This window comes from Dermacentor albipictus, chromosome 10 (assembly GCF_038994185.2).
Source record: "Dermacentor albipictus isolate Rhodes 1998 colony chromosome 10, USDA_Dalb.pri_finalv2, whole genome shotgun sequence".
NCBI classification, from domain to species: Eukaryota; Metazoa; Arthropoda; class Arachnida; order Ixodida; family Ixodidae; genus Dermacentor; species Dermacentor albipictus.
The window spans coordinates 40,239,825-40,250,869 of NC_091830.1; the positions used below are offsets into that span (position 1 = coordinate 40,239,825).

Genomic DNA, 11,045 nt, shown 5'->3' on the forward strand with positions numbered 1-11,045 from the left:
TGTGACATGCCTTTCAGTACTACAGGTGATGCAAGGATGGATCTAAAATACTGGCACTAATATTTCCCACATTGTCTACAATCTGGAAATGATTGCTTCTGTTGTACAAAATTTAGATTAATTTCATCACAGATATCTTGGCTTGGTGTTCAACTTCACTTTTATATGGAACTGATAATCTCTGCAACATCTAGTAGCTTTCCACTCTGGTCTTTTTAGTGTTAGACAGCAGAATACATTTTTCGTCCCCCATAATTGAGGCTTACATAAGGCATATTGTTTGATATGTGTTACTATATGTACGCTGTAAAGCCTGTGTTGTGTACTAATTGAAATAGTGGCTGCCATGAGCAGAAACGTGGCTCATGAGGTAATTCAAAATAAATTCCCTGTTTAAATGAAGGTACTCCATTTTCTTGTAGAGAATAAATGTGAGACATGCAAGCCAAATGAAGAACCGAGCATACAGACAAATAAGCAAGGCAGTACAACTGTATACATTAGCTATTCTTCTAAAGTATACTTTTATGACGACTAGCCATATACAGTACATACAAGGCCTCTTGCAGTGGCTTCAAGACACTTTGAAAAAAACTTTACCTGCATGCATTTGCTCTCCACTATGAACAAACATGTTTGCCTTTTTCACAGCAAACACATTATAGAAATGAAGTAAGACACACTTAATTATGTGCGGATACTCTGCCAGTACCTGTGCAAACAGGCAAACTAAGACTATTGCAGCAGACAAATCCAATTTATTCTGTTGCATTACTGCATGGAACATAACATTATGCTTTAACACAAACCAGAGATCACGGAGAGCACCATCAAATGCAGTCAGCTCTTTAGAGGCATAGCTTCTTTTTGGAAAGACAGAAGCAGATGCTCGTTGGAAGGCAACTATCTTGATAGAGAACATCTTTATCTGATAAACATCTGATATCTGATAAAGAACATAAAGAACTATCTCGATAAAGAACAAAACAGGTGTCCAGGGATCAAACGCAGTGTCACAAAGAAGGGAAGCAAATTGCATTATGAAATAAGAGAAACCATGAATACTGAATTTTTTTATGCTCATAGTGTTTTGCTCATTAAGAAGATGTCTAATAAACTGGGAGTACCTCACACACTGCCATGGTGATGGAGACTGACTTTCACACATAATTTTGCTGCACTATTGCATAACACTGCAACCTAAACAGGCCAGAGATTCTAGATAGTATCACCAGAAACTATGCACAGACAGAATTTCCTTCTGGCCAGACTGATGCGGAGGGTCGTTGGAAGGTAGCCACCTCAAGAGAGAGAGTGAAGTGGCCATCCTCCACCTCGATGAAGACAAAATTTCACATTGACTCTTTAGCACGACTAAGTAACACTGTGACATAACAAAAACCAGAGACTAGAGACAGCACCATAAAGAGGAGTCTACACTCTCCAAGAACTTTCTCTTAGATGAAGTTGTTGATGAAGACATCCTGATGAAGACAAAATTTCCACTTTCATTCTGTGGAACCACTGTTTAACACCACAACATATTATAAATCATATATTAACGGACAGCACCACCCAGAGCAGTCCACTCTATGCAAGCAGAACTTCCCCCTGTACAGACTCAAGTTTATGGCTGCAGAAAGCAGACATCTTGAAAGAGAGTTAAGCAGCCACCCCTCATCTAGTGATAACTGAATTTCATATTCCATTATTTTTTGCATCTATGTACAGCACTGTAATAGAAAGTAGACAGCACTATTAAGTGCTGTCCACTCTCTGCAAGCAGCATTCCCTCTGAGACAGACTGAAGCAGCTGCCTGTCGCAAGGCAGCCATTTTGATAGAGAGCTAAGAAGCCATCGTCCATCTTGAACAAGACTCAATTGCACATTCATTAAATTGCAACACTACATAGCACAGAAACCTAGCAAACTGATATTGTAGACAGCACTGTTAGGAACCATATATTCTGTGCAAGCAGAACTCTCTAGACTGAAGCAGGCATCTGACGGAAGGCAGCCATTTTGATAGAGAGTGAAACACCCCTCCACCTTGATCAGAACTGAATTCCTCATTCATTCTGTTGCACCAATGAATAGCATTGTGAACTTGCTCAGAACAAAGATAGTACACATTGCTATCAACAGCAGTCCACTCTTTGTAAGCAGAGCTCCCTCTTGGACAGACCAAAGAGGACAGTTGTTGGAAGACGGCCATCCAGTTGGAGAGTGAAGCGGCCGTCTTCCAGCTTGCTGCAGCGCCAAGGAAGTGGGAAGAAAGGTAGGCTTACGTAACTGGGGCATACGTGACCCTTGGATGCGGAATCGCAACAAGTCACAAGCAGATGGCACGTTTGGCGACTGCAGGCAAAAAAAGGATAAAAATAAAGAAAAAAAATATTTTAGTCAACATATACAGTTGCAAATTGAAGAGCATGCTCAGGAGATGATGGAGTGTATAAGCGCGACAGAACAAGGATGTAGAAAGAAACGGATACACAGAGACAGCGCTCTGGGTATCTGTGTGTAGAAGGACTGTCTCTGTGTATCTCTTTCTTTCTACGTCCTCGTTCAGTCGCGTTTATACCCTCTATCATGGATTCTAACCAACTAACCCGCCAATGTGTTTTAACTCAGTAGATGAGCATTTTGTACTTGCGCTTTTGCAGTGCAGGTGCAGCGGTGGGGAATTGAAACTACGACCTTGCGCGCAGCATCGCAACGACATAGCCATTGTGCCACCGCAATGGGTGTCGAACGAGTAAGCAAATGGGATGCATGAGTTCAGTCCTCCACCAACACACTACAGTCAACTCGATATAAGTGGTATGAGAATTATAGGAATGTACAAAAATGTACCCGGCGTTGACGAGACAAACAGTTATACAAGATGGCGAGCAAAAACTCAAGCCAGCGCCCTCGGCCTCCACTTCTTCAGCACATGTTCCAGTCACTTCTTTCTCAGTGCTGGCTCGTGACACCTAGCGGCCTTATAAATGAAGTAACTATAAAATGCTTCTCTCGGAGATCACCATATATTCAATGTACGCTTGTAATGAATGCTGGATATAGTGGAGGTGGTATTTGCGTGTCAAATCTGACTTCATTACAGTCGGACTCGCTTATAATACACAACAGTCGTAATAACGTATTGAATATACAGGCTGACCATTATCAGGTTTTATGTAATTCTTAAATAACGCCCGTGGTAGATAGCATAATTCTTGTCGTTGAGCTGGATTATTCGAAGAGGTGGACATTACTAACTCGAATAATTGAAGCACAACTCTCTGGTGACTTACCAGTCACCAGAGAGTCCACAAGTGGACCACTGGTGGGTCACGCCACGCAGGTAATGAGACTGCAAAAAGTGCTGCAGCAGTGAACGTGTTAAGTTTATTGTGTGAATGACATAAGCAACAGATCCCTGTACTGCTAGACACAGTCAAATATACGAGCTGAGTGGTACTGGCTAACACTCCCAGACCTAGCCTCAAATACCCAAGCACATGAAAAGGGTAAGAGGGACAATTGCCGCCATAACTCAATTGGTGCAGCATCGCATCACACATGTCATGCGGACGTTATGGTTGCGACTAACACCGGCAGCAAGCTCTTTTTTTGCACTTTCATCTCCCTTTCCAATTATAATTCCTACTGTTCGATTAAGAAACTTACATACTGTAGTTAACTTCCCCTATGATCGCTTTAGCTTTATTTGGTTATTATAATAAATCGACTCCCTTCATTCCCGAGGCCCTTGTCACTCCTCTGAAACTGGGATTTCTCAGGCTGCTTGATAGCCAAATTTCGTACAAGGTACAGCTCTGGTGAAACTGCTCTTTCAGCTAAATCACCGAGCAGAACTTTGGGACCACCGTGAAGAGCTGAAGCTGTTTCACACCTCACTTCAAGATATAGATGAGGTTACCATAGCAACAAGGTAAACAAAGTGACACTGTATATTGACAAGCCATAAGAACATGTTGGATGCACAGCACGATCTACTCTTGAACACCTAATGAGTATAACCAATGTAACCAGATCATATCATCAACGTCATAGTAAGACAGTGCTTGATCTGGCATGTTTGGTAGACACAACAGTAAATGTTATTGCAGAGGCCTCTGTGTCAGCACTAAGCTGTAATTATATCTGAAATAATACAGTTTGATTTCACTGTGGTAAATTCGGATTTGACGCAAGATAGCTTTGTTATATCCAATATTTGTTATAAACATATCTGTCACGCTGTAATGCTAGCAGTAAGGATATCTTACTGACTTTGTTATATCCAATACTTTGTTATATTGAGGTTTGACTCCAATTTGGCATTCCTCGTTACAGTGGACAGTACTGTACATTCTGTATGATTTACTGCACTGCTTTGTTTTGCACTACGAAACAGAGCAATAATTCCCCTACAATAATACAAGTGGCGTGTCCCATTCCTCTATGTCTGGTTTTGCCCAGCAAACACATCAAAATCTCACACCAACAAGGCCGAACCTGCCATCTTATTGCTATGATGATTCTGATCAGTGCAGAACTGGTAAAAGAAATGAACACTCACTTCTTTGAGGTGGCAAAATTTGCAGCATCCTGCGCCAGTGCGAACAGGCGTGCAATGGTCTGGTCCCCATTTTCTTCCTGGGAAGGTATTAGGTCAGCTTACTCTTTTGGTGAATCAATTTCCACAGACAGCTACTAAACAAGAAGAAACTTATTTTGTAGTCAGTGATAACTGCGGTTAATGCCATAATGACAGAAGCCATAGGCCAACTGTAACGAAACCTCATTTGCGTTCAATTTGTTACAAACATGTAAACTAAAGCAGTAGCAGGAAAATTCTAAATCTAGCAACCACACAGAATTTTAATTAACCCCTTCCATGCCACACTATTATCCCAAATTATGATCAAAATAATTGTATCTTGCACCGTGCTTTCTAAATCCCTCTTTTTTTCATTGTACAGCTTGGCTAACTTTAGCTGGTACACAGCTTGGTGTAGGTGTTACTCGTCCCCAGTATGACTTTGAACAGCAGGCATTGATCTCTTGGTTAGCACCGATTAAAAACATGCTGTTCAGTGAGAGCCTGTTACTGGGCTGTTGACCGGGCATATCAATAAAGCAATCAATCTCTTAGAATACTTATTTAACACAGGCCTAGGTTCAAGGCTGTAAAAAGGCCCTTTGAACACGAATGTGGATATAACTGCATGCTACTGCCTGTCCTCATCTTTACTCCTCAGTCCCCTATTTCTCTTCTCTTCCCTTTTTCCCTGAGCAGAGTAGCAGGCTGAAGGACTCTCTGCGTTTTATCCTTATATATTCTCCTCTCTTTCTTTCTCTCCCTCAATGAAGCTTCACTTGACATAGAGAGAGAGAAACGAAGAGGGAAACGTAGGGAGGTCAACCAAGGACATGCCTGGGTGGCTTGACATAGATTCCCGCATTGGTGTTGGATCTGCATAATTCTTCGGCAACTACTACGTGCAGCCTGGAGAACAAATAACAGGCGCAGTGTTTCAGTGCAGCTTAGAAGCAGTGTTGAGTTTTTGTACAAAGTAAACCTGTGATGCTTTCCTGTAATTATTCTTCAGTTATACAAATGAACTTGAACTGGTTCAAACTGGCTTGAACCACTAATTTTTCACTTCGGAGTTGAACTGGAACTGAACAGTTTTTGGTGAACCAAAACAAAAACCGGAACAAAAAAAAAGTTTCGGTTAAACACTCTCGTTGTAATTAGCACACAACACAGCTGAACCACAAAGAACAGTCAAAGAAGCTGCAGTTTCCTTCCTCAACAAAGCCATGCCAAATTGTGGATGAATTCCTGTATGCTGCTCTTCATTCCCATTGCGGTCGAACAAATGCAGCACCAGATTTCCCTCTAGTGGTTGTAGTAGGAAACTATGATTCACACTTTCTCTTTCGTTGCATTGCTGAAAACTGCTACTGCATGATGATGTAGTTTGCCCTCCTACAGTTTTGATTCCTTGGATGAATTCAAATAACAAGTATGCTCTCATACTGATGCTATGACAAACCCTGAATGCATTTCCGGATCTCCAAGCAACACACCCACAACCTCACCTGTACTTGCTCTTTGGCACCTGTTACGGTACTTTATCACAACAGACTTGTGCTGACCCGTTTTAATATGCAGTGGATGGCTGAAGATAAAGGGAAAAAAGAGGGGTGGCACAGAACAACTGCAACATAAACAACACAAGGTGCAGTAAGTATGTTCAACACTTATCCTTGGTTCTTGTCTCAGCCTCACCCCATCATAAGTACAATAGTTACTCCGTACTGTAGCTACAATGGGGCGAAGTAGAGAGAAGAACCAAGAATCGGCGTTGAATGTGCTTATCGAAACTTGCAATGTTGCTGCTGCAGCTTTTCTGTGCCACCTTGCTTTCCTTTCACCTTCAGTCATCACCCAGTGGTGGCCATAACAACTCCTTACACTGCTAGCCAAGGTCCATTTATTCTTTGATCGTGGCTAGAATGGTCAGTATATTATGGTATATGTGGTGACATATGGTACAGCGATCACACGCTTTTCTACTCGTAGGTGTAGTTAAGCTACTCCGAACACCCTGGTAGTGCTTCTCCAAATGCACTACAGCCCATTTGCTTGAACAGATTGGTCAACTGGTGAGCGTGTACCTCCGAGGTTTCCTGTATGTACGCCTCAAGTCCATGCAGTATGAGGACGTTGGGATGCACAGGGAGCTGCTGGAACTTGGTGAGGTAGTTGAACAGAGACTTGAGGTCGCCCATGAACCTGCAAAGTGAGAGTGCCATATGCTTTAGCATAGGGAAAAACAAGGCAAGACAGCGTATAGTATATTGATTTGACTCACTTCTGGAGTAGAGCAACATAAACACAGTACAGCATACAGCATTAAAGTATCTCGTTGCGACTAGTGCCTGTGGAAAAGTCAAGATCAGCTTTGTAGCGCAGGGTACACTGGCAGCCGTAGTCCACGGTCCGAGTACACGTGTTGCAGCTTAAGGTGTGAACCCTATCTTACAGTGTTGGCCAAAACCTCTGAGAGGCGACGGCGTGCACGAACATGCTAATTTCATGACCTGTAGTGGAGCTTATATGTGATCGATTCCTAGAGCTACAAGGCTCTGAAGTGGGAAAACAGCATTGTTTCACATCATCATCGCATTCGGAGTGTCAAAATTACTTTAGGGTCCCCTACCACCCGTCCAAAAGCCAATGTGCTTGTGCATGCAGTGGCCTGGCAACTTCTTATAGAAGATTGCACATTTATTCGATCACTAGGGCTATGAGAGCTGCTCGAGTGGAGGACTCTGGATGAATTTTAACCACTTGGTGTTTTTTAATGGGCACTTAAATCAAATTATGCGAGCATCTTTCGCATTTTGCCTTCATCGATATGCAGCCACCACAACTGGGCATCGAACCCAGGACCTCACGCTCGGCAACAGAATGCTGTGGGCACTTAGGGTCCAAGAGAGGATGGAAACCACAAAGAGGGCGCTCGTGCTTGAGAACAAAATGCAAATACTGAAGGCTGCCTTGCAGTAATTTGGTGGACACAAGAACCAACTACGACAGAAACAATGTTGATGATGAAAACTTCTTTATTGAAGCTTTGCATGATGACCTATTATGTGGACCAGGAAAGGTGGGGCATAAAGCTAAAGAAAGACATGAGAGCGGGTGCGGGAGCGGCTATAAAAAAATTTGAACTACTTGTTAAATTCATCACTGGTTCGCTGATGCCCACTTGGGAAATGTGGTCTCTTTGGCCCTGCCGTACATTGGTCGATTCCATCCTATGCCTGCAAATTTCTTAACTTCATCACACCGCAAAATATTCTGCTGTTTTTGACCATGTTTCCCTTCGTTAACCAGAACCACAACCCCACTGGGCGTTCACAAAGAGAACTGTCCCAGGACGCCACTAAACACACCTGGGCTTAATCAGCAGACAAATTGAAAAAAAAAACACATTGCTCGTTATCATGGGACCCATTTGCTATGTACAGTGTACCACTGTTTTGAGTTGTGAATTAATCTGGCCTTCAGCTGCCACCTGCCAGCCTCCTGGTTAGCTCAGATGGCAGGACGATTATCCAAAGAAGTCATTGGTTCCAGTTTGAATCACTGGACAAAGACAAGTTTTTGTTCAACTGCAATGTCTATTTTCTTTCTGAGTAATCAGTATGAATTTCTGTCCTAGTTTAGTCCAACTTTTCATGTAAATGACAATCTTTCTCTCTCATACCACTTCTTTGCCCTAGTATGTGTCTACAGAACTGATTTGCTATACAAAGTTCACAACAGTTACGGGAATTGCACAACACATTATTCTACTTTTGACAGAAGTGCGTCGGCACCATGCACCAATCTGTTCCTGCATGCAGATGCATTAACCATGTCTAGTTGGGCAAGGGTGTGGAATCACCATGCAGCATCTTGGATGAACGACATGGCTCAATAACATGTGGCTACAGTGCCTGAAAGGAGCCTCCCCGCCAATTTTAAGTTTTCAAGGGACTGCTTTTCTAAGCTTACAGTAAACTACCCAGTGATACAGCTCAGGCGAAGTGACTGCCAGCCTGGATAGCCGGCCTAAATGCACATGTAAGGAAGGCTTGGCCACCGTTAAAACGAAAGGCTAGAAAAAACAGCCTTGCATTACCTTGGGCGTATGAAGTCAACCATGTCTTCACTAAACGCAGGCATGCCGTGAACGTGGAAAACCGTCTCGATCGCACTGCAGCCAACTATGGCCACATACTCGCCAGCTTCTGCTGATGTAACGGCAAGCTGCAGGGCCAAGGAGTTCAGGCATCTGGGAAAACACACTAGAATTTTAAGCTGTACATCCAGGTACTGCGACCCCCCAGCAAAGAGAAAAATAAAATTAAACTCACAGAGCTTCATTCATGCCACACCTAAGCGACTGAGACCTAAGCATTACGAGATACTGTAGTTCAATTATCATCTATTGACGACCACGTGAACTTTGGTCCCTTTCCATGGTTATCCCTGAACTATTGCGACCTTGCGAGTTACTGGGGTTGCTTACCAGCCCCTTACGACTTAATTCTAGTGAAGCTGTCTACTTACCTGTTGTAATTTTATTATGTATGTCTACTGATAATGTATTAATATACGTGTGCACCACTGTTAGTGGTCCTTAGGAAGACTGAATGCTGAGAAAATGTGGTAGGGGATTCTGGTATGGAAAGGCATTTGTGTTGTCCTGTTCGTTCTACTTGTGCCTGTGTTTACATGCCTGCCTTTCCAAACCACGGTAGTATTCCGTGAGTAACACAACAGCACGTCGACTGCAGTTTGATGCACACAGCACATGATTAAACGCTACACTTATTCCATTATTGCTGGCATCTCTGCCACTTTAATACCTTTGCGAGGGCACATTGTTCACAGGTATCATGACGAGTCCATGCATGCTTACACTGTCTCTGGCATCGGTTCACTGGGAATTTCGACACGACATCATAAACAGACTGGCCTCTACAACGCTATTGCATTAAAAGAGATGGGTCCAAGAAGTCAGACGTGTGTTTGCCCAGCATTTGATGAGGGTGTGCCGTTTTCTTAAATGCGGTTCTACTTAGTATCCTCCAGTAAATTCTTAGCTCACTTTGCTATTTTCCACATGCCTCAGTGTTCTTTCATTCGCCATATTTTCTTTGCTTACTAAACAGAACTCTTGGTGCCTCTTTTGCTCGTGCTAAAAATTTGATTTTTATCCAAAGTCTCCAGCAGCGGGCATGTACCAATTGTAGAGGGGAAATCAAATCAAGCATTTTGGTTGCTCCTGTTAAGTTTCAAATGTCTGTTTTCACTTTATTTACCAAAATAGATGAATAGCACCAACTGGGGCTCTTGTTTTTGACTGGACCGACAAGGCTGATACTAGAGCCCAGAGCCACACAAGGAAGAATCGCGAGGCGATGGACATTCCTTCGCGTCGTCCAATCAGGGTGCACCACATCCGCGAATATTCGCGCAGGGATTGGTGATCGGCGTCTTGATGTTGCAACGATTATTAGAGGGTTGCCACCGGGTCTATGTATCAATCCCACGCGCAGTGACAGCCAGCAATCATCAGATGCGAGACGATTAACGCATTTCAAGTTGAAGAAATCGCTCACCGCACGGACGCCTTATAATTTCATCACGACCTTCAGCAGTTTAATCACTCGTAAACATAGTGCAAATACATAACTTTATTCTTTAATCACGGTCACGGTTAACTCACGTGGAATCGTCGCCCAGCACGAACGTTTGCGCGGAGTCGAGACACACCCTCGATTGGATGTCGTCTTGCGAAAATGGAAAAATTCGCCTCAAGCTCATAGCAGAACATCACAGACACCAGCAACCGTGGGGTTTGCGAGCAAATATTGTGCTGGAGTCAAGTAACGTTTCTCATCGCAGTTGCAGTAGTCACAGTCTGAGCACTCGGTGCTGTAAAATAAACAGTAAACAAGTGGCCCTAATACAAAAACCTCTACAACTTGCGCGCGCGAGATATACAATTCGCCGCTGCTAAAACACACCGGAGCCCATTATTTACGTTTTTATTGACAGCTGCAGCGGCGGCAAATGATAATGATCGCTTACCAAGTTTTCTCACGTTTCTGACATCAGTTTTGCTATAACATGCCTGTTTAATCGCCTAAAAATATTGAGTGCTTGAGCAACGTTCACACACACACACACACAAAAAAGTGTTTTTAGGGTCGTACAGTGCTAGGCATTGGCTAGGATATAGCCATAGAGTTTCTCACTATAACACCTAGAGGGTAATCTGGCGCCACCGTCTATGGGAGTTTCTTAAGGGGGCGCCGTGCCGTCATGGGAATGACGGTATATGTGTCTGCGAGGCTCGTGTTGGCTGGTGTTGTAAGAGGCTTCGTCTAAAACGTGGATATGGCTACGCAAATAACGCGTTCTCAAAGTACAATATTCATAAAATGTTTCCATTCACGTATATTGCATCTTTACTCACCCATG

At 43.2% G+C, this 11,045-nt stretch overlaps 1 protein-coding gene across 2 annotated transcripts; it reads right to left on the reverse strand.

Annotated features, from left to right (window-relative positions):
* Window positions 1-370: 370 nt before the first annotated feature.
* Window positions 371-10,811, reverse strand: LOC135907334 (uncharacterized). Of its 2 annotated transcripts, none has more exons than XM_065439016.1 (5): window positions 10,653-10,811; window positions 8,695-8,847; window positions 6,680-6,797; window positions 4,572-4,648; window positions 371-2,359 (listed from the first exon to the last, which is right to left on the reverse strand). In XM_065439016.1, exons 2-5 carry the CDS (start codon window positions 8,736-8,738, stop codon window positions 2,140-2,142), a joined length of 459 nt encoding a protein of 152 aa, XP_065295088.1. In that variant the 5' UTR covers window positions 8,739-8,847; window positions 10,653-10,811; the 3' UTR covers window positions 371-2,139. The 2 variants fall into 2 exon arrangements, with proteins under 2 accessions (XP_065295088.1, XP_065295087.1); XM_065439015.1 differs by lacking the exon at window positions 10,653-10,811 and adding an exon at window positions 10,288-10,608.
* Window positions 10,812-11,045: the final 234 nt, after the last annotated feature.

What these genes read in the sequence shown, in the direction of transcription:
- LOC135907334 (XM_065439015.1), bottom strand. Translation starts at nt 10,385, where the DNA reads ATGAGCTTGAGGCGAATTTTTCCATTTTCGCAAGACGACATCCAATCG. An exon ending in GTTGACTTCATACGCCCAAG is followed by an intron (nt 6,798 to 8,694) that starts GTAATGCAAGGC and finishes CTCACTTTGCAG; the next exon opens with GTTCATGGGCGACCTCAAGT. An exon ending in ACATACAGGAAACCTCGGAG is followed by an intron (nt 4,649 to 6,679) that starts GTACACGCTCAC and finishes ATACCTTCCCAG; the next exon opens with GAAGAAAATGGGGACCAGAC.